Genomic DNA, 25,198 nt, shown 5'->3' on the forward strand with positions numbered 1-25,198 from the left:
TTATGGATACATCAGAGGTTTCTATTGGTGTCTTTCCAATGCTTCCTGAAAGATCACTAGAATTGTTCTAATTTGCTCATTGTATTGGCAGTGTGACTAACAGAACATAGAACTCTTGGGATGTCATTTTTTTTTTTTATTCCTGGGTTCCATTGTCACATCTTGCAAAAGCAAAACACTGTAAAGGCTGCTAAGGTTATTTTTGAAATCTAGTGCCACCAGCGTCTTAGTCATTACCCTGTTATGCTTTTGAGTGATGTATTGCTTGAACTAGCCTCTCCCACTGTAGAACCCTGTTATTCTTATCTTGCCAGCCCTGGATGTACTGGGAATCTTAGTTTACCCTCTGGTGAAAAAAATTAGCTGAAGTATCTAATAAATTAAAGTAACTGTCCAAATAAACATTGTGTCTTTGGAAATAAAAAAAAATACATTACAATTTATTAATTAAAAAATGATAATTCTTCCTTGATTATCCTATGTGATAAGTTTTAAGGCTGAACCCATAACTTTGGCCAATAATGCTCTTGCCCTATATGTCTATTTTAATTTTCAATATTATTCACTAAACTAAAAATTCTACAGAATTCACCAAAACACCAAACTGCAGTTTAAAGTGTCAGTTTTACATCCACCCCTGATAGCATTCTGGTTGGCAAATATTTGAATTTTATCAGACAAATGGCAGGTCTGCTCAACCATTCCTCCCTTCCACATCCCCCCCCCCCCCCCCCAACTCCCCCTTGCCACTCTTAGCCATAAATTCCTTTAAATAACTGTTCTCTACTCTTTAGAGCCAGTTTTACATCCACCCCTGCAAAAAGCCCATTTAATTTTACTTGACCCAACCCACCCGCCCCTCCTCCCTCCCACCCACCCGCCCCTCCTCCCTCCCACCCTGGTTTCTTGTACCTGTATAGCATGCTCTTACAGCTGTTTGGAACCATAGCCAATCACCTCCTTATTACCTTCACATGCTATCAGCTGCTGCAGTTATACCATTACCTCTCTCTATACCAGGGCTGTCCAACCTGCGGCCCCTCAGATGTTGCTTAACTACAACTACCATGATTCTTTCAATGAAACAGATGGGTAGGGAATCATGGGAGTTGTAGTTCAGCAACATCTGGGGGGCCGCAGGTTGGACAGCCCTGCTCTATACCATCTCATACAAATTCATCTGCTACCTTTTGTCTCACCTCCACAGTTTACCTTTAGATTGTAATCTACGGGCAGGGCCCTCTACCTGTTGTATCGGTCTGTTCTTATTGTATTGTCTTTTTCCCAATTGTACATCACTGTGGAATATGTTTGGCGCTTTATAAATACCAGTAATAAATAAATAAATAAAACATTGCAGATTTAGGGTCAAAATAGATACATTGAAAGAAATCACCAATTTCGCTATTACGGTATGGTACCCTTTGTGTATTTTAAGGTCCTTATGTTTCGTTTTTTTTAAGGTAAAGAAATTGTACAAACAGATTTTAGTTTCAATATTTCTTTAATGGCTTTTCCAAGTTTCTATACGCCTCCATTATATGCATCTGTGATAGGGTTTAGCTGTGCATCAATACACTCTAAGTAAAGTTTAAGTAGTGTATACTGCATTCTGAAGTGTTAGGTGAAGAGTCGATGTTGACCTTCACATAGTGTTCTGTTTAACTATCCCACAGATCAATATAATGTTTTCACATTCTCAATACTAAACTCTAACTCTTCTGGACGTTTCTATACTCATCAAACTTGGCGTTTTCAGCAAATCTATCTGAATCCTTAATTACAGAACATGTATAAACTATTGCTATTCAACATTTTATATGGATAGCACAACCATGTTATTCAGGACAGTGAGAAATCTGTTTTACTGACTATTTTCAGAATTTACCTGTTTTTAAATTTTGAATTATGTTCTTTAAAATAACAGATAATGAAACTCATTATACTGTCTATTCTCATACAAACCTCTTTAAATGTGTTTGAATTTTTTCGGAGCATAAACATACTTACTGCATATATACATCTGTTTACTAGCATCAAGGGAAACAGTGAGAATATGCAAAGGTCTGCACATGATTTTATAGGACACATGGACACACACGCTTATTGTTCAACATCAAAAGTTAAAAGGTATTATGTTTCACTAGTACTTTTTTTAAAAACTTTTTTTAATTGATGACCTCTAAAACAAATAAGTTAAAGGAACACTCCGACCAATAAAACCAATATTTGGCCGTGTTCCTTTAAACCCCAACACATAAAAAAATATACAGTTATTCACATTTTCATTAAACAGCTAGTCCTCTCTCACCTCTGCTCCTTTCTGCCCTGCTCCAGGGGGACTATCACTGAACTGACAACAGTCTATCCTTCCTGTCTGTGAAGATCTGTTCATGCGTGGCGGTTGCGGGAAATGCGCCAATCAAATTGGTCGATCACGGTGATCGTCCTATAGTGTGTTTCTTATATAGAATCATTGACTAATACTTCCCTATGGAAGTGGATTCAATCAGAAAACCTTATTTAGCGCTCAACTTGACACATAAATTGTCCTAAATTGGGGCAAGATTGCATGCTCGTAGCCCCTAAAGCATTTCAGCAAGCTGAAGTGTTTTAGGGTTTATAGTGTCCCTTTAACTATTTTGTTGTTTTTCATTGATTTATTTTTGTTTTTATTTTAAAAAGTTAATGTCTTTGTATAGTGACTTCCAAATTATTAATATCAGTTAGCATCTCATGCATTGTTGCTGCTTCCTCATGTAAACATTCTATAAGTTCTTCTTTTACTGTCGAAGCCTTAACTAAAAATAATGACAGCGCAGGAATCTATGCAAAATCACTTCTGTACTTTCTGCACAGTTGCTAGGCAACAAGAGCTGTTCCAGCAAATCTATCCCATTCTTTAGGTATGAGCTTGCCCCAATTTAGAGCATTATTTTTCCTATCTAGGTTTTACTTGTACTGCCTAAGCAGTAGAAGGCCTTCCTTGGCAGCCTATTTGTTTTGACATGTTGAAACACAGATTTGAAAGATTTTTTTTGTATGTGAGTGTCAGACTTTGATGTTAGGGTTGTTTTTAATAACAGATGTGAATGTCGGCACTGGTTATCCTGATGGGAATATTCAGTATGAAATGTACCCTCTAGCTTAAACGTGCTTTCATTAATGCACTATAGTAATTACAGACACTTGAAACATTTTGAGATGAAATAATTGCATCTGTGATTTTTTTTTTCTGTGTAGTCAAGCTCTTTATGAACAGTAATGGTGGGCTCAGCATATTAAATTAACACTGTCATTAACCCCTTAAGGACCAAACTTCTGGAATAAAAGGGAATCATGACGTGTCAGACACGTCATGTGTCCTTAAGGGGTTAAAAAATAAAATATGGTATATATATATATATATAATATTTATTATTTTTTGTTAAATAGATGGATTCCCATATGACTTTTGAATACTGGGTTTCCTTTTACAAAATTACATTCAAAACACCGTTCAACGTTGTTTTAATCCAGTATCAGGACATATACCTGACTGCAGCCTGATTATACTCCTGTCAGGACATATGCCTGACTGATTATACTCCTGTCAGGACATATGCCTGACTGATTATACTCCTGTGAAGTTATCATTGGTGACTCACATGCTTCTTAAAGTGCATGTTATATATAAGGAAAAGTAGGGAATACTTTATATTATATAAATTCAGGTAGACAACAGATCACGGTCTTTGTTCGTCATTGGCTGTATTCATTGGCTGTATCCTCTTCCAAGTGTTGCATCACTTCTGGGAATGGTACGTCACTAGCACAATGTGTTGACTCTCACACAATTGCGAGAATCAACACAAGTCCATTTGGAGCCTTGACTGAGTGCATCAAGTGGCCAAGAAAGGGCAGAACATGGAATTCCCAACGTCACCTTCTTAGGAAGATAAAGATGGCGGCATCATGAGAGAAGGCCCAGTGGGACTGGCACCACATTGGAAATGTCAGTTGCACTGGTCCCGGGGGCCTGACATGGCTGTGGGCAGTAGGGTGGCTATAGAGAGGCTGGGGGCCAAACACCGAACGAATGATAGAGCCACATAAAAGTATAACTGTAATAATTGTTTCTTATTCCTGAAAATAGAAGACACAAGTGCAAGATTGGCATTGCACACTCTGCAGGCATGAATATACAGTCGCCAATGGGTGGTATAGGTTATAAGAACTGTTAAATAAGTAAATAAAGTGCCTGGTACATTTGAGATTATAATTTCAGAAGAGAGCTGGAAACTTAGTTTGCATTTCTGTAACTTTGCTTGTTACTAAATGTAAATAAAAAAAGTAAAAAAATTATGCACCCAAATTAGTATTATTTAGTATTTTTCTTTTTAAAAATTCTGTAAATCGCTCTCTTACGCAGAGCAAATTGCAAACTTTAGCAGTTAATCAGAGTTATTGTTACATAGGAATATATTAAAACACCTGCAATTAAAAGAAGAACAGAGAGCCTTTACCAATGAAACGTTATTATAACTACATGTTCCGAATTTTCAATTAATACATTACATTTTGGGAAACAATGAACTGTGAATTCTGTAAAAAAAATATTTTTAATAACTTCCAAAATATGTCCACCAGATATTGTATATACGGTTTATACTTTCTACACTGTTAGTAATACAGGTGTTTAGATTGCAAGCTCCATTATACTTTTAATTGCTGGGGGGAAAAATTTAATATTTGAAAGTATTTTAGGAATCTGTTTAAATAAATTTACCAATAGAAATGTTCAATAATGAATGTCTTCAAAAAGAATCAGTGTTAATCAGTGGCATGGCATCACTGTGGGGTGCGGGGCGGTTCAGACCACACCCAAGTGACCCCCTTTCAGGGGGTCACCAGTTACGACTGGCAGGAGTAATCCTCCTGCGATGGTGTCATTTCACATGCGGGAGGAGCTGTGAACACAGTGCGGCGGATGCATCCCTTGAGACGTTGGCACATCACTGTCTGCAGGGCACAGTCAGGCAACCTGGTGTAGGAGGAAGAAAACAGAACCCAGCATGCATGTCGCGTAGTATATTACACAACGTGAATAGCTAGATTCTCATGGTCGCCTTCCTCGCTGCACGTGTAACGCCTGTGCTGAGCTGAGCCACCTCCTCCCTGCCTGCAATTTTTTCTATCCCACTGGGCCCTTCGGTGAGGAGTCAGAGTCCTCCTAAATAAGTTGCCTCTGGCAAGTTCCTTATCCTCCTTCCTGACTGTACACTACTACAGTAAATTTGTAGTGTGACATTATTATTAAATTGAACGCTGCAGAATTGTTTTTCATACTGTCCTCTTCTGGAACAGTCCCAGAGGAAAGTATTTTAAGAAATGTGCTCTTTAATAATGTATGATGAGTGTGTAACAATAGTTTATTATATGTAATATTTTAGTCTCGTCAATCCCAGTGACAGGTTTTAAGCCTGTCAATCAAGTCACTGTAATTGGTTCGGGAGACTCTGGGACCTGCCTTAACTTCAGTGTGTGTGTGTATGACTATGTTTTGTATGACTGTGTCCGTATCAGTATGTGTATGTGAATCTGAATGACTGTGTCTGCATGGGTATTTGTATTGGTGTGTGTATGTGTGTCTGTATGAGTGTGTGTGTGTATGTGTTTGTATAACTGTGTCAGTAGGAGTGTGTGTCTGTATGATTAGGTGTCTGTATGTGAGTGTATGACTGTGTCTGTATGATTATGTGTGTATGTGAGTGTATGACTGTGTCTGTATAAGTTTGTGCATGTGTGTGTGTTTGACTATGTGTCTGTATGAGAGTATGTGTATGTGTTTCCTTATGACTGTGTCTGTATCACTATGTATGCGTCTGTATGAATGTGTGCATGCGTGCTTGTATGACGGTGGGGGACATTTAACTGTTAACTGAAAAGTAAAATCTGTATTGTCACTGCCAATGGCATGTATTAAAAATTCTAATTTGCGTGCAAAAGAAGCAACTGATAAGAAAACCAGATTACTCGATTAACATTTTTAATTACAAACACACAACCCCCACACAGAATTACACTCAGCCTTTCCACTCACAGCTACCATATACAATAAAACTCAGCAACCACACTCATAGGACACACATCACACTTATTAAGCCCTACACATTAAGCCAAACACACTGTTCTCATACATATCACACTCAAAACACGGAGGGGCTCTGTAATACATTCGTGTACTCTGCACATCACTGAGTTTCATTGGTGTGGAGCTTTATGATACACTCAAACACTTTACTTTTCTCATACTTAATGTGATGGATTATTTTTTTATATATGTGTCTTACATACCCTTATAGGAACACATTGGAAAGGGGTGTTTGATTTAATGACGTTTGTGCCCGTGTTCCTGACATTTTTATCTAATATAAACACAAAGTATAATGGTTTTGTTCTGTGTCATTATCCTCAAATTGTACTTTTTATATTTCATATTCTGTATGCTGTGTGATTTAGTTTTTTACTGTTTTGCTTATACTTTTTCCTTTTGCTGTATGTTCCTGTCTATAACACGACAGATAATAGTGAATAATAATTCTTTCTGTTACACAACCAATACTGGTGAATTTAACAAAAAGTGTGGTTAATGCCATGTAAAGAGAAGAAATATTATAATTGTTTTAACTAAGTCAAAAAGAATATAGATACAAAACATCATCACCAAGGCAACGCATGCAAATTAATAATCTGATTCCCCAACTAATTTACAGATGGTTAGGTTGGTGATGTCACAAGAGTGGCTGACCAAGTGAGACCAATCGGATATATTTGTGTATCATGTATAAATCTTGAGAGATAACCTGTGACAATAAGGTGCTTAAAAATATTGTAAACCAAAAAAAGGAAAGTATTTTTTATATATAAGGAAATATGCAAATAAATGCCACACAATTACGTGGTACAATCATCTTAATATATACATGGAGTGCTTAATGTTAAAATATATAAAAGTGTATGTATATTAAAGTGTAACCTCCTCCGGCCCCCAGAAAAAGGACAAAAATATGTGCACTGTGTTGCAGTATATTTGTATCCTCCTTGTTGGGGTTTATTGCACCCAGATACCCTATATTTATATGGGGAGAGTGTATATATACTTTCTTTTCATTATATAATCTTTATTAGGTTTTGATCATAACATAGATACAAAAGATCCACTAACAGGACACACAAAACATACAATATTGCACTATTTCTTATTAAACATATTAAGCCTGTTTTCATAATTATTAGTGTCACAATTAAATTTAAGGCTAATATATTAAAGTCTGAATTTATAAAAAAAAATACATATATATATATATATATATTCTCTTTTTTCCTTGTTCCTTCTTTTTCTTTCTTTTTTTCCTTTTTTTATATATAATCTTTCTCTATTGTTTTCTGTTACTCTTATTTAGGAATTGATTATATCTGACAATATTTATAACTACATTAACCAATGATAACTCGTTTCACAATCGACAAATCCATAATAACCTTCATAAGAGAAATCTTAATGACTTACATATAAATAATTAGTACACACAGTACAACATACATATTAAACAAAATCCTGTACAAAAATACAGGACTTTACATTTAAGACAAAATCAATCTGTTGTCAAGGAGGGTATATATACTTTAATATATTTAAACATTGAGCATTTGACTTGTATGTTGTGGTGATTATACCACCTCATTGGTTTTGTATTTCTTTGCCTATTTTGTATAAATTTTTAATGCTACAGTATTGTGTGCACAGGTTAAAATGTTGCTATAAGTGGTATAGTCATTTTAGGCTTTGATATTGTTAGGTTATCAAGTCCAAGTTACACTTTATCGTTTAGTTAGATTCTCAGAAATAAGAATTTTGCTCATTTTACAAAGATGCAGAGGAAGGCATTGGCTCTCTGTTATGTGTTCTTCATTCTTTTTCTAAAATGCTTCAAAACTGTGTAGATAAACTCTTCTGTGGTTTTGTTATGTCCTTTCTCTGCCGATTGCAATCTCAAGTTTAAAACAAAATGTGACACAAAAATTTAAAAAAATTTAAAACCATAAGAAAAATAATAGGTGAAAAATCTGTAATACACTTCATCTTACAGGACCTGTATCGTCACCTGTCATCGGATGATTTGGACTCAGTAGGAGACTCAGTTTAAACAAGAAAATGGAGCAGTGGTCCTGGTTTGTGACTTTGTGATAGTTTAATCCGAACAAATTAACAACTTGTGCCTAAGAAGTCAAGCAAAAGTTGCCTCTGGTTCATATGTAAATTTTTGAGGTGGTGGAGGAATTTAAGTTTGCTATGTTCGATTAATTAAGGAGATATTGTCAGGGTAAAATGAAAATTATCTCCTAAGAAAATAACATCTTTTGTTTTTTCCCTTCCAAAAATGATCTCATAATGACTGCACTGTAATCTGCAGTCTTAGTAGGTAATGTTTGGGCTTTTTTCCAGTATGCTAAAATGTAGGATTTAGTCCCTGAGACACGCAGTACACTGCAGTCAATGTTCTGTGTACCGTTGACCAAAACAGAGTATATTGCTTATCAAACTACAAATGTAAGATCCACATCTCAGGAAAAACCTAACGCTAATTTTTTTTTTATAGCTATACTTCTTAAATTACAGTAAAAATCTGAATGTCTTTATTGTAATCAGAAAGTTTCCAATTGATACCCCTAGTAGCCATTATTAGAACTGAATATAACAATTTATTGTCAGTTTATTTTTTATTAACATATATTTTAAAGACAGTTTTAAAGGAAGTATTGTTTGGCTTAGTATATTTTAATATTTGGAATATAAGGTTTACTGTTTCTCAGGAAATAATTACCAATTTAATGTTCATCGAATACTTAATAATCCCATTCATTTCCCACATTTGAAATAAAAAAATAATAAATTGTCACATCTTTAAATTGATTTTGTGTTCCAAAAAGTCAGAGCTATCAATAAGATATATATTTAACCAGAGCCAAACATTTCAATGCCACTTAAACCGCTATATCATACAAATAAAGCATTAGGTATAATTTCACCTACCTACTGGAAATATTGTACATAGGAACAAGGAGATCAAATATGGCTTTACTGGCAAAAGTTCAACACTTCTTTTTTAATAGCACTCCATCCAACCCACGATTTATGGACCAGTCGTACAGCTTACGCCTCCTTCTTGGTTACTTAACACTTTGTCATAATTTATTAATTGTTTGAATAACTGAATTGTAAACTACTAACTATGATTTTTAGTTATACTGATGTTATGTTCATATGTACTAAACTGTCACACGTTTTCAATGATCTTTCTTCTGTGCTGTTATGCAAAATCTAATTTGCAACTGAGATCATGTACATTTTGATAAGGAGGTCATATTGAATACAATGGAAGCAGGCAACTCATGTTTCACTAGATAGTTCAATATCTGATTAATGCACATCCCTAATCAATGTTTACTTGTGAAACCCTAAAACTCTGAAAACTTTATATATTAAACCTTATATTATTTAGAAAATATGTGGCCAGTTCTGCTGTGTGAGCAGTCAAAACTCTACGTGCAATCGATCAACAAATGTTGCAGCACAACTTAAAGGGAACATGTCTCTTTCCAGGATTTTACCATGGCCATGGTATAAATCCCCTATATTTAACAAATGTGTTTTTGTGAGGAAGAGCATATAGAGAGGAAGAGAAACAGAAGCTATGTTTCTGCTCTTCCAAAACCAATGAGTGCCAGGATTGAACTAGGCTGTGATGTCAATTGTAAATATTTCAGATAATTTTTAAATAAAATTGAGCATCACATAAAAAGAAAAAGGTTAACACAAGGAAAAGCTAATTTTTTTGTTTTATTCCCTGGTATAATTACCAGAGCAGTGCCAATTCCCTGTTAAACTACCATTTGTTGATGTAGCCCACCTCGAGTAATGAACTTCAAAATATAGTTAAAAATGTAAAAACATTTTTTAAAAATGTAAAACTAGTGATCCATAAAGGGACACTGTAGGCACTATAACAATTTTATTTCATGAATTGGTTATAATGTCTGGAGTCCTCTGGCACTGTCCCTCCATTCACAGTCCCTCCGTTTTCCAGCAGTTTAACATTGTATAATGGTCCCTTGCTGTCTACAGCCCCGGTCCCTAGCTAAGGCAGAGATTACAAACTTCCTTCTAGCCATACCAATTCATACCAACAACTGGAATTGTAATAGGCTGAAAGCAGTCAGCTGGCATTCTCGGCCAAGCACAGCTACCCACTGCTTCCTCATTAGCCCAAGTAGCACAGAACGGATGGGGCTGCTGAGGACTCTCATTTAGCATTAAAACATTAAAAATAATTTAATGATATATTGAAGAGTGGCACCAGAGGAGCTTAGACTCTATAATTATGTCAATGAGATGAAGAAGCAGTTTCATTTTAAGCCTTTGACATGATCCCAAATAATGTACATGGCATTAGCCTCTCCCATTCTTCTATAAGATATCCTAAAACAAACCATGTATAATACCTACCCATAACAAAAAAAGTCTGAGCTGCTACAGTAAACAGTTCATTGTGCGCTATAGCCTGGGACCTGAAGAATATACTTTATCAATTCCAACCAATAATGATCCACAAAAATAGCATGACAACCCAACCTTGAGGCTCCATCCAAAGATTAAGAACCATTGTTTTAAACTGTAATATAAAATGGATTAGCCTCGATATTACACACAGGGTAATTCACTAAACCAGAAATTATAGAAGGATGGCAGGATAAGAGCAACTTTAAAGCCAAAATAGCAAAAAACACAATTCTGAATTGAGTGAATACGTCTGTTTGTTTTCAGACCATTCAATAATAATAATAATCAAAAAAAAAAAACTATTAAGACATTATTTTGTCCTCATATGGTATGGTCTACAAGAAAAATATGCCTTTATTAATATGCCTTCTAAGTTTAACAGAGTTATTTGTTAAGTAAGAATTGTTGAGAATTCTAAGCAAATTCAAAGTGGATTTCAAATTTAAGGCCAAAGCAAACAAACTGGAAAACGTCTCCCAGTCAGCTAGGCTTCCAGTTCAGCTTCTCTGGCCTTAAATTGGAAATTAATTTTAAAATGACTCTCAATTCACGACAGTTCTCACTTTGGTGAATAACCCTGCAATAATGTCTGGATAGACCACTGCTCCTCCAAAACTTTGAAAACGAGTGTGATTTCTTATGACTCTATTATGAATGTAATTAAGTTCCTTTTGTTAATGCATACCTTTTTAAAAAAACAAAAACTTTTTTAAAGTACTTGTATGTTATAAAGCATGTTGAAAATGTTTATATGATGCTAAAGTGGCCATTCATTTTGCTCAGAAAATGATGATCTAATTAGATTATCAAAACTGCACTACATTGTGTCATTATGTTATGTATCGTGTTCTAAGGGCAGAATGATTACGTTTTTATGTTGGAGAAGGTAAAAGCCGCAAGAATTTCATAAACACAAGGCAAACACAGTTAATAAAAAAAAATTTGATTTGAATGTAAATGGTAATTCTTGCATTCATTTTTGTGCTGTAATCGCAATACGATCCCTAAAAGACATTATGGTCAATTTACAAGGTGGCATAAATAGTCTTATTTAGTCTACATATTCTACATCTGGACGTCAGTTTGAAGAACTGCAGGCTGGTTTCTGAGTGTAACTGCGCTTCCTGGAGTAAGAGCCAAGAAAGCACAACGCTAAACAATAGCAAGCATAAGCATGTCAATTATAGCTGCAAACAGCAACAATTTATCACTGTTTGCAACTACAATCAGTACAAACAGACATGCTAAGGTCCATGAGACAATAGCATGTTATAAGAAAAAAAACTGGTCAGCTCTTTCACACTGAGATAATTAATTGGATATCTCCATAAAATAATAAATAAATTAATTAAACAATAAAAATAATAAGTAGGAGGCACCCAGTGAGCAGCTGCTCTTCTTTCTTCATCCCCATGGGCAGCAAGGTGGAGAGTTATATAAAATAGGGCCAAGGAGATATAATAAAAATATACATGACTTCTCAGGGCCCAGGATATGTCCAGTCGGCTCGGCCCTCACATAAAATATATGTGGCCCCCTTCAGACTGGGCATCTCCTGCGCCCTAAGGGGTAATTATTTAGAGATGAATCCATTATTAAATTTTAGCTTGCTATTACATGGCCCAGGAGACACCCAGCTCTGTGATTGGTTGGATTCTAGAATGACCTATGACTAAACGTTCAAATTGTGGGAAGGCCTTTCTAAAGCTCTCCCTCCATGCATGACTAGCATTATGGGTTAGTGACCACTGTGACTGTACAGTGCCCATGCCACACAGGCCAAGGAGACTGAGACACCAGATGGGCAGTGAAAGGCCAGATGGGAAGGGAGTACTCCCCAACTCACCTTCAGTATAGGGAGCAACTGCATGACCCATCCACCCCTATAATTCCTATTTTTGTGGTTAAGCAGCACTCTAGCCCTCCTTTGCCCCCTTTACATTCTAGACCCTGTAGAACTGTATTTCTGTGGTGATGCAGAGGCGGGTGTTTGTTACATCAGTCCACACACTGCCTCCATGCATGCAGGGCCTACACAGTGTGGAGGCTGAACAGGAGAGCAGAACACACCAAAGAGTAAAGAAAGCTCATCCATGCTACATCTACAGAGAGAACTGGAGAAGGAATTCTTTAGAATACACAACGTCTGGGCACACCCGTGGTTTCCTCATAAGGCAGTCTTTATTGAAGGAGCAGAAAAAATAGACATTTCTAAACTCTTATGTGCCTTTGTCAAGTCTTATGTGCCCAGACGTTGTGTGTTCTAAAGATTGACTTTACTTGGGAAATGGCCTTCTTTGTTTGGAGGCACCCTAGGGGGAGTATCCCCCAACAGTATGTGCACTATGTCTTTCTCTCAAAGTATTGGAGAAGGAGACTGAATGGAGAAAGGGACATACAGAATTGGAGAGAGAGACAGATTGGGGGAAAGGGAGAGACAGATTAAGGAAGATGGATAAAGGTAGATGGTATAGATAATTTGGGGGAGAGGGGACTCTATTTAGTAAAGACAAAATGGCACTGTGGTTTCAATGAATTCCTATGGATCATTCGTGCTCTGGTCAAAGTATTTTACTAAGTGGCATTGCAACAAAGTTATGCCAGTTAGCAGTTTGGAGTAGCTGATTACACTAGGACAGAATTTCGACCCGACTGAGTATTCGTAAATATATAGCTAGAGAGTTACATTTGAGAATATGATAATTAATGAACAGCCAAGTTGGCTGCTAGAAGCTAGGAGCTACAAGATATGGCGTCTGTGCTGGTGCGCTGCTACCCCCACCCCCTCAGTCTTTAAATAATTTTTGTAGAGTAGAGTTTTAACTCTTATTGCATTCTCAACTTATCCCAATTCTTTTCTCAATTTTCTCCCCAACTACATGAATTTATTCATCCAATTTCATTAATAAGAGTGGAATACATAAATAATAAATTGGATCATGATATTTTGAGGAATAAGGAATATTTTGAGGAAAATGGAGCACTGAGACTGCTGGGGAATGATCTATACACCAAAACTGCTTCATTAACTTAAAGTAGTTTTGGTGCCTGTAGTGTCTCTTTAACATCCCTTATTAATCCCCAAAGGAGTTGCCCTAGAGGTGTCTTGTATGATCTAATGGAAAATCTTATTTGGTTTTGCCCCAACACATTTCCATCATAGCTTGATATATCTAGATCGTTCACTTAATTTTTTTAATCTCATTTGAACATAGACACTTCGTGACAGTCTATAAAATAATGTTTTATAAAAATGATAAATTAACATTTTATTTGTGAAATGCTTCATTAGCTGTGCTTTGCATACTGAAAGAATTGAAAAGATGCTACATAAATCTTGCTCACGACACCTTTTGGGATGCAAATGTATATTTTGGCATGGCATTGCGCCCTTTGAATGACTCGAGGATTGTGATATGAATATTAATGTTGATGTAAATGTTTTTCAGAACACAGTCTATAAAAGAGACCTGCTTATCGATATGCTAGATACATTCAATTTAAAGAGATCTACTAATCTATATGGTAGACAAATTCAACATTGTGAATATGTATGTGTTAGTTGTGAGTTCACAATTGAATTGCAACATTTAGACCACATTATCAAGTTAGAAATTATTTGGGGCTAGATTTTTTAGATTTTTTGATCGTTGACTCACACATTGCTGCAAATATACCAAGGTCTGTTCAATTATATGAAACACATATTATGCAGTCAGTGGAAATCTAGAATCTAATATTTTAGAAGATATGTCCAAAATAGTCTCGGAACGATCTCAGTGCTTAGTTTTTAAAAGGTCATATTTATGTTCTAATTACCCCACCAAAGAATTAATAAATGCACTTTGCATGAAGAATGTATTATATACCTTGATTGAATTAATCTGATATCACATTTTTTTTCTAATTGTATTACGGAGCATGTAATGAATTTTTAAATGTTTTGTAAAGTTTAGTGTGCTAAATAAAATTAGAGCATTCTCATGCTACGTGATAAATCTTATTTAAACAATTATATCTTAAATTGTATTTCCCCATCGCACTTTCTTTTTTGTGATTTCAAAGGGTAGCAGATATGGTATGCCCTTGTTTGCTTGGTTTAATAAAAATCACTATTAATAAGAATAGTGCTGTTTTTATACGTCTCTTTAGACTATGGCAGGTAGGCTTGCAACTTTCAGACTGAGGACATGCTAACCAAGTGGCCTAGAGACAGCAGCTCATAGACGCACGTGCTATAAAGAACATTCTAAAAAAAAATAAAGGAACACACTGGGCACCATAAAATCTTAATCTCAGTGCAGTTGTTATTGTGCCTTGAGGTCCTAATTGTCGTCTTGCCCTAAAGGGAGACTATAGGTACCCAGACCACTTCAACTCATTGAAGTGATCTGGGTGCAGTGTCGCATGTCCCTTAACCCTGCAAAGGTAATTATTGCAGTTTTTAATAAACTCCTCCTCTAGTGGATGTGTACCAGACAGCCACTAGAAGGACTTCTGGGTCTCTGACTGAGGAGGCTGGGGAGGATCGGAGGTTGACCCTGAACCAGCATCGAAAGACATCAGTCCTGGAATCAGGCAAGTTACAGAAGGCATTTTTAACCCCTTCTGCACCATAGGGGAGGTGGGAGGGCTTGACAGAGGGTTCACTATAGGGAGCTATAGTGCCAGGAAAACAACTTTGATGTCCTGGCACTATAGTTTTTTCTTTAAGGGGTTACACCATTATAAATAGTTTAGCCCCAAAGTTTTGCAGATGGTGCCTGTATGTGTGGGCCCTCTTCCTCCGCCTCCATACCTGGCTTTGATGTGGAAGCCTTGGCTGTTGTTGTCAGCCCATCACTGGCTTCCCACTGAGAAAAAAGCACATGATTATGATAATGTGCTTACAGTACCGGAGTGTTCCTTTAATGTACACCGGATCTCATCAAACAAAACTGCATATAATGCCAATTGATAAGCCAAAGTGCTGCACATGTAGATTCTTTGTTCCATGACCACTTCTAAGAGCAGAAGTGATCTCAGGGGTTGAGGTAACCCTTTAAGATTTGATGTGGCTTACATCTGTGTTATATACCATGAAATAATATAAAATATTGATTTTCACTACCCTCATTCAAGCAGTGTTATCAGACTCAAAATTACACTTCCTTCTAAACTCTATTAAGTTATACAAGTTCACATTCTAAATAGCAGAGTTTAAAGGCAGCGTCATGACTTAGCACTCCCATCTCTAAATAGTTTATTAAGGTGTATTATTGATGAGAACGTATACAATTTAGACTAGGGTCAGATGGGGCCAGGGACTTTTTTTTTTTTTATCAAACTTACCTCCATATACCTAAACAGTGCCTTATCCATCTCTCCACAGTTCAAAGATAGAGAAAAGACCACTATGTTTTAGGGATCATCTTGCTTTTACCATTTATTTTAATTGTATATGTAGATGTAGATATCATGACTGCATGTGCTAAAGCCAATATAATCTTGTTAACAATGGTGTTGTTTACCATATTGCTTATCTTAAGGAGGACACTTTTAGTAAGACACTGTCTCAGAGATACACTGATGTTTCAAGGTTTACAAGCTGGGAATCCTTGCTTTTTGAGATACATTTTGTCCTTCAAATTTCTGTCATCCTTCATAAAATTACTCACAAAAGCTTTAAGAGTAATTACAAATAATGGGAAAATATAGTATTGTGGCGAAATGAAAGATGATCCTTTTTCCAAGTAATAACTACTCAAAGACATTCCACTAAGTCGAGCAGTCGTGTACGGCTCCTAAGCCTTGAATTACTGTTTAAATTCTTACACTGTGCCAAAAAATGAAAGACTTTATAGGCACTATGTACATAGACTATGATATTACGCTATAAATAATTTCTCTTTCATTTGTACTTGTACCGACTAACATTCATTTGGTTTTGTCATTGAACTTGTTTTGTTAAAAATGAATTGTTTGGAGAATAATATCAAATAATAAAGATCTATGGGAAATAATACATGTGTCTGTTGTATTATTGAAGTTATAGGCTAACATGGTTTACTTTTGCTTTCTAAACATGTTTTAGGTATGCAATATAACTGTTTCTGAAATTAATATTAGTTATTTTAACACTAGAATACATCGACAATTTTTTTTTTATAAGAAAATAAGTGGTTGTAGGTGCTTAGTAATCTTGGGAAGGGCACGCTTATTTAGGTTCCAATCCACGCACTCTCTGTATTAGCATACATCGTTAGTTTGAAACGTTTCCAAATGTAATCCAGAGCTTTTCTCGTGTCGTTTTAAAAAACACACAAATCCAAACCTGATATGAAACTTCTGCAGACAATGGATATGCTGCTGGATTAATTATTTAAAACATAGGATATTTTCTACAATCCCATCATTATTATTATGCTATTGCATTATGAGATAGGCAGGTTTTGGTTTTACACTCTTGGTTTAAAAATATGTTTTTGAATTTGTTTTGAGAATTATACAGAAATAAAGAAAAATATTCAGAATCAAATGGTTATACAAGCAAAATGTAGGCATTGGAGATGAGATATGAAGGGGACATCATAGTCTATGTAGCACCCATGGCTTTATTCGGTGTAGCTACATCATTTATAAAGTTTATGCAATGTACAAACAGGCACAGTGCTCCAGAAGTTTAAAGTACAAAAATATATCAGATCAGCTCACCAGGTGGAACCAGGTGGCCGGAAGAATGGTAGTGATCAATCCTAACAAATGACAATTAAGGAAAAATGAAAAATCACCAAGTCTGCTACACTCCTCTTTTAAGCAAGCAGAATATCCAGATGCTAAAATCATTTACGTTTGCCCTTCTTCATGTAGTTTACTATTTTTAAAAGTATGTCTCTGCCTAAACTGTTACAATGTTTCACAAATATGCTATTAATCACTGAGCTGGTCACCCTTGCAGGTGCTCAAAGAGTTGTAGAACGTGGGTCATCTAAATCCGGCAAATGGCCCAACTCTACTGTCTGTTCCTACCAAAAGACAACAGACTGCACAATCAAAGTAGATATGGCTTACAAAGCTTTCAGGACAGACAAGCTAAGAAAAAGTGAAATGGTAAAATCCACATTTATGTTTATTGTACATGTGTGCACGCATGCGTGTTGCACCTAACAATATATTAATAGGAAAAATGTTTGGATGTTCAGTTCATGGACCACTGCATTGTTCTTCAAAAGAAAAGTATTTAGTACTTTCAGGAGATGGAAATATACTGCTTAGTTTTTGCTCCACAATTCTTTGTATTGATTAGTAGATGTTTAGATTTTATTACTAGGGAATCCGTGGTCATGTTTAATTTTATCATGTTGTTCATAAAATCAGGTCTAAAGATAATTTCATTCTGGATTATGAGAACATCATGACAGTACAATCCACCTTCGAGTGTACATAATTCTATAAATGGGGCTCATATTTCCTGTCCGTTATACAAATATGTCAAGCATCATTGTACCTATTAAGATGGCTCCTTACGCCCTGTCAACAAACTGAACGGTTGACAGCAGAAATTGCGGGGTTGAGGCATCATTTGTCTTTTTTATATATTTAATAGCTTAAAGGTAGAAAACAATGTTAAATTAATCATTAGATCATTTCAGTGAACGGGACTTTGTATTGGCCTTGGATACAAGACGTTTTTGAATGTCTGTCATGTCATTAATTATAGTCTTGTAAAACTCACTTGTTGAGATAGGGCCAATGATTTGAGGATTCAACTCTGTGTTAAAGTTTGAAGATTCACACAGGATTAACACTCAATGTTTGCTATCCCTGTCATCTTCCATTCCGCTTCACCAACTGAGTGTGTCTACGTAAGGCATATTGTGTCATTAGTTTTGAAGCTATTTCCCTTGACATATTGAAAAAAATAGATTTTTTTTTTGTTGCACGTAAATGTTCAACAGCAATAACATTACTGGCAAAGCTACCAGTAACTTGTTTCTCTGAAGCTCTTTTGAAGTAATACAATAATGTGCACTAATCAAGCATTGTAGTTGCGCTATAGATAAGCAAAATTTAAGGGTTAAGATTTGTTCTGGTGTAGTAGAAAGGTCTTTAATAAGAATGCTTGTTTTATTTACAGCTTCTCAGAGGCACTAGAGAGAATTATAGGAACAATCTGGTTAATAAAAATCAGGGGTGGAAAGATTAACTAAGTTGGAATGCATTAATTAACTGATCAGCTCACTGTGCATCTGACAGATATGTCCAACACTAAAGACATGCGTATTCATACGAATCCCACTTTGTCCTATAATAGGCAGGCATGGTATCTGCAGAAGATAAATTCTTATTTATGGGTTTTGTTTAGGCAGTTTTCCCTTAATAAGTTCACAATGGCCTGTTCATTTATTCAGTGTCAGTAAAGCTTGTTGAAAGAACACGCTGGATTCAAATTTTAACCGTGCATGAAACTTTATTTATAATTTTTTTTTATTAAACATAACATAACATATAGATATTTAGTGGAAACAGTAATCTGACATCAATAGTACTCTGTAGATGTAGAAACATAACCTACACATTTTTACTAGTAAAAGCACTAGCAAATGTAAATAATAAAATATATAAATAAAGATCGCTTCTGCCTGCCCAATATAGCCGCCAGGGTAGGTGTATACTCATCAACCGACCACAATTAGTGCCAACTGGTACGTGGGAGTTTGGCACCTTGGCATCAAAGACCAGACTTGTGTTGGTAAGTACACAAGATTTATACATATCCTTATAACCATGTGCTTTTTTTTAGCACTGAGTAAATCAAATATTTAGGGCATAAAAAAGGGATTCTGTCACATTTGCACAAGAGAAATTGTGCCGTTTCAGAAATTGGTTGTGCCACAAAACTGATATGAAAGGAAATACAAAACTGAACTATATATTATATCAAACCCCACTAACAGATACATTTATTTTAAATTTAGGAATAGTCTTTTCACATATTTGACAGATCCATTTTAGCAAATTGCTACTGCTCGAAGAGAAAATATATACTTGCATTATAAATGTAATATGGATAACACATCTGACATAGCATTCATTCACCTGTGCTTGCAATGCAAATTACACGTTGAAGACTGCACATCCATTTTAATTAAAGTATTAAAACAAAATGATGGTTCAGTGTAATCCCTCTGCATTAATGTTGAATGTTTAGTACACCTTGAACTGCATTAAACCCTACAAATGATTTTCTTTTTCAATATGACGTGGAGAGAATTGCATCTCATCTTGATTCAGATGCAAATATGTTGGTTATGAGACATTCTTAAAAACTCGTAATAATAATTTCAAGACTTACTAAATTTATTCTAAAATATGGAATAAATGTACCCGCCATTATCGGTTCTCAAAGCCTTGTTTTTTTAACAGAGATTAACATATTTATACACATGAGTGTCATTGTCACACTGTACTTAGAGGTCAATAGAGCCTTCTTCACAAAGCTGGAGCTCTGCCAACCGCATGTCCCCTACCAGGGCCGGACTGGGGATACGGAGCAGCCCTGGAAAAAAATCTATGCCAGCCCCATAAGTCATTGTGCTATGTAGTGTGTGTTTTATATATATATATACCAATAATAAATATATATATTATATTATTGGTATATTTATTTTTCTAATTCAAAGTATTAGTCCTTTCAGGGTAATTAAACTATACAGTAAAGCATACTCACATGCAGACACAGACAATCTTACTGATGCACACAGACAAGGTTACTGGTACACACACAAATTTAGTACAGACAAACTCTGATACGCACACAAGCTTACTACAGACAAGCTCACTGTCAAACACAAACTCTAACTACAGACAAGCTCACTGATGCGCACACACTCTCCCTACAGACAAGCCCATTGACACACACATGCTCCCTACAGAAGAGCTCACTGACACACAGAGTCACTACAGACAAGCTCACTGACACACACGCTCACTACAGACAAGCTCACTGACATACTTATGGTCACTCACTAGCAGGCACACACACACACACACACACATACACAAACTCACTAGCAGGTGCACACACACAGAAGCTCCCTCACTAGCAGGTGAACACACACACACAGAAGCTTACTCACTAGCAGATCGCGCACACACACACAGAAGCTCACTCACTCGCTAGCAGATGCACACACACACAGACATCCACACACACAGAGGCAGACATCCACACACACAGAGACAGACAGACAGCCACACACACAGACAGCCACACACACACAGGCAGACATTCACACACTCACACACACACACACACACAGGTAGACAGTCACACACGTACACACACACAGGTAGACAGCCACACACACACACAGGCAGACAGTCACACACACACACTGTTCTCTGCTGTTTATGCGTTAAACCACTTTGTTTGTACTCACACAGTCTATATGAAAAAAGTTTATTTTTTACAGCGCAGTGTGTTTGCTTTAGAAGTTATTATTTCCTGTTCTGTTAATTGATCATTAATTACACACAGTAGACTGCACATTAAATGCACTGTGCAGTGAGGGAACTTACAAAGTTTTAAACAGAAATGAAAGTACACTGTCCTAAGCTGAAGCTATATCATACCTTTTAATAGTAATAAATAAAAAGTAATAATGAGTACACACATAAACTAAAACATGTGAACAAAAAATGTGAGGGAACCAGTGGCGGATCCAGGGGGGGGCAACGGGGCAATTGCCCCCCCCGAGATTCTCCCCTGCCGGCTAATGCAGGGCTGACATTGCCCAAGTGCCAGCCCTGCAATGTGCCTGCGGACCGGGGAGGGAGATCAGTGATCTCCCTCCCCGGTCCGCAGGCACATTACTGACAGCCGACCGGCAGGGGAGGGAGAGAGGACCCGGGAGCTGTTACCAGCAGCTCCTCCGGGTCCTCCTCTCGCGAGATTTGGAGCGTTGCCGCGGTTACCACGGCAACGCTCCAAATCTCGCGAGCGTGAACTCTAGCCCTGGAGCGCGGGCTAGAGTTCACTCCTACCACTGGGACCACCAGGGAATCGCCACTGGGACCACCAGGGAAAGAAAGATGTCCCCCCTCCTCCCAGTAAAGGTAAGAAGGGAGGGGGGACATAACATTTATTTAATTAAATAAAAAAAAACACACACACATTTAAAAAAATCCTTCTTATCACACACACACACATTGCCCCTGATCCCCATACACACACACACACATTGCCCCTGACCCCCATATACACACACATTGCCCCTGCCCCCCATACACACACACATTGCCCCTGCCCCCCATACACACACACATTGCCCCTGCCCCCCATAAACACATTGCCCCCATATACACATACACTGCCCCCCATACACACACACACACACACATTGCCCCTGCCCCCCATATACACACATTGCCCCTGCCCCCCATATACACACATTGCCCCTGCCCCCCATAAACACATTGCCCCCATATACACATACACTGCCCCCCATACACACACATTGCCCCTACATACACACACTGCCCCCCAATAAACACATTGCCCCCACACACATACATTGCCCCACACATACACTGCAATACACACACACACTGTAACTGTCACACACACATACTGATCCACACACACACTGCACCCCTGACATATACTGCCGCCCTCACGTACACACTGCAACCTTCACACACACACTGCTAATACACTGTCCCCCTCACACACACACACACTGCACCCCTCACACATTGCACCACTCACACATACCACTGCTCCTCTGCCCTACTACAGCCCCATTTCCCAGAGGACCTCAGGTAAGTTGTCAAACAGTTCTTAAACAGTTTGACTACTTACTCTGGGAGGGGGTCTTGGCATTATTGGCACTATAACCACTACACTGAGCTGTAGTGGTTATTGTGTCTGGATTATTTATTTAAATAATCTACAAGTGCCCCTCCCGAGATCAGGCTCTGGATCCGCCACTGGAGGGAACGTGGATAAAATTATACCGTCAGTAATCACATATAAAGGATGCACTAAATAATGAATATAGTACTATAAGCTCTTGAGAGATCCCACGCTAAGCTATCTCTAAATAGAGGATACTGTTGCGATTAGATTTCTAAATAGTTATTGCACATGAAGAGCAAAATAGAGTCAGTATTCAAAGTGGAGACAATCTAGCAACAACCAGAGAGTTATATCAATCTGAGGGAAAAAGGGAAATATTGCTTAAATAGCTGTTTGAGATATAAGGAAAAGAATATGTGTATATTGGGTCCTAATAACTACTGCAGCAATATACACAAAATCTTACATCTAGAAAGATATATCTAATAGTGCTACCTAAATATAAGGCAATAGAAAGATTACTGAAGTAGAGGTATAACCAGAATAATGTCAATGATAAAAAATAATGATAAACACTGTGCCTTCAAGGGCACCTATCAGTGCAAGTCTAACTTTCTAGCAGATGACAGAAAGACTAGTATAAAGTGAAAAAATAATAAATCTGTGCCGTTCGAGGACACCTGTCAAATTTTAAATAACTAGTCTAACTGCCTAAATAATAGTCGAACCTCCTGCAGTTGTAGAAGACCACTATAAGTATAATGATCGATCTCCATCTAACACATCGTGCAGGAGACCAGTAATCAAAGAATTTTAACAGCCTAACACCATATGGGCATGTCAGGATAATATCAGCAACCTGTATGGAATATCTATCAATGTTATCTATCAGTATAATTGGCTGGAGATCTCGGACAGTGAGCCCCGATGCTCGTTTCGCCGGTAAGCGGCTCTTCCAAGGGCTCTTCAATGTTCTACTTAAATAAGTTACAAAGTTTAAACTTTTTCAGAAAGTGTGTAAGGAGGCTGTGTGACTTACAGCTAGGGAAGGTGTGTCTAGTGCTACAGAGATTTGAGAAGTAAAGCTGCAGGGACATGATCTATACCTGGTGTAGGCAACCTTCGGCTCTGCAGATGTTGTGGACTACATCCATAATGCTGTCAAAGCATCAGTGGAGATGTAGTCCATAACATATGGGGTGCTGAAGGTTGCCTACAGTCTGGTCTGTACACTAAATTAACTTCATTAAGATTAAGCCTTTATATAGAACATTTGTGCAACCACATGTTGATTGGGCTCCAATTTTTCTGTTTTGACAGATCATTTGGTGCAATTTTGGAAACATCTGTATATAATATATATTGACTGTTTTATACAATGAGGATAACATGATGCTAACACAAGTATGACAGCTAAGTAGTTGGAACTCATGGTTGGAAGGTAAATTAAGCACCAAAAAAAGAAATGGAGAAATTCAGCATTTAAACAGCACAAACAATAGAAGACAAAATGCCTATATCTGTCATAAGTCTGAAATCTGAAATCATTAATGACCGTGATTTATAATAAGGACCGCACCAGGGATAGCAAATTTAATGGAAAGTAATGGAAGTAGCTATTGTGGCAAATTGTTTGTAACTCCCATGTCAGATGTCAGACACACAGCCCCAACATTTCATATGGACAACTTTAGAGGGTCAGTGTGGGCAGTGGCGGAACTAATGTAGAGACGGCCTGATCATTTTTTTGGGCCCCACCTAGTAAAAGGGTGGGCAAGAGGTAGATTTCCAGCAGTCGTACACCTTCCATGATGCGCTGCGAGCTGGGGATCTATCATTTCTCCATCCTTGCAGGGCTAAGCAGTCTCATACTTGTGTGCAGTGTGTTTGAATGCCGGGGTGTATTTGGTGTTTGAATGTCTGGGTGTGTGTGTTTGTATGTAGTGTTGGTGTTTGATTGCAGCAGTTTGTTTATGTAGTGTAGGCATTTGATTACAATGCTGGGTTTGCATGCAGTGTTGGTGTTTGGATATAGCGTTGGTGCTTGATTTTGTTTGTATGTAGTGTTAATCTTTGAATGTGAATGCTGGGATGTATGCGCATATATACATATACAAACCGTGACACAGCAATATACACATACATCATGACACACATATACCCAAATTGACACACACACAGATACACCTACACACTGACACAAACAGATACGCATATACCCACACTGAAACACACACACACTGACACACAAATATACTCACACTGACACAAACACATATACCCACACTGGCACACAAAGACACACACATATTCCCACACTGACACACAAGCAAGTTACATAGCAAAATTACATATTTTTAGCCACTCACTGGTGCAGGAGGGTGGCCTTCTGGGTGCCTGACGATGATGGAAGTCTGAGGTTCTCTGCACTGCTCTCCCTCCTTCCCTCTCTGTGCCTTCTCCATGCGGTCTGTAAGCATGGCACTTACAGGCTGCAGCATCCAACCGGGCCCTGATCAGATCTGTCTGCATTTTGGTTTGTCCTAAGGGAATAGGCTACTCAAAGGGCCCCCATAGCAGGCCCCAGCTGCACTGGCTGCACAGGCGGCACTAGCGGTACGTCCGTCACTAAGTGTGGGTGTGCCCAGCGGCAGCTGTTCCATTGCTTTTTGTACCTCATCACTGGTGTATTGATTCTACATGTTAGTGTTACAACTGCAGGCCTCCCATTTGTTCCAATTTAGGAGCCTTGATTT

The 25,198-nt window shown here is 37.4% G+C and overlaps 1 protein-coding gene across 6 annotated transcripts in view; it reads left to right on the forward strand.

Annotated features, from left to right (window-relative positions):
* The window catches only part of DCLK1 (doublecortin like kinase 1), a 398,808-nt gene that overhangs the window by 267,666 nt on the left and 105,944 nt on the right, over window positions 1-25,198 (forward strand). Inside the window, exon 7 of one of the 6 annotated variants that reach the window (XM_063429198.1) lies at window positions 8,133-8,920. The exons of the other annotated variants lie outside the window; for them this stretch is intronic. Within the exon in view, the coding sequence (XP_063285268.1) occupies window positions 8,133-8,189 (57 nt within the window). The 3' untranslated portion in view covers window positions 8,190-8,920. Of the gene's footprint in view, window positions 1-8,132; window positions 8,921-25,198 lie in introns of those variants that run through there. 6 annotated transcript variants of the gene reach the window in all.

Source organism: Pelobates fuscus, chromosome 1, assembly GCF_036172605.1.
Source record: "Pelobates fuscus isolate aPelFus1 chromosome 1, aPelFus1.pri, whole genome shotgun sequence".
In the NCBI taxonomy this organism is placed as follows: domain Eukaryota; kingdom Metazoa; phylum Chordata; class Amphibia; order Anura; family Pelobatidae; genus Pelobates; species Pelobates fuscus.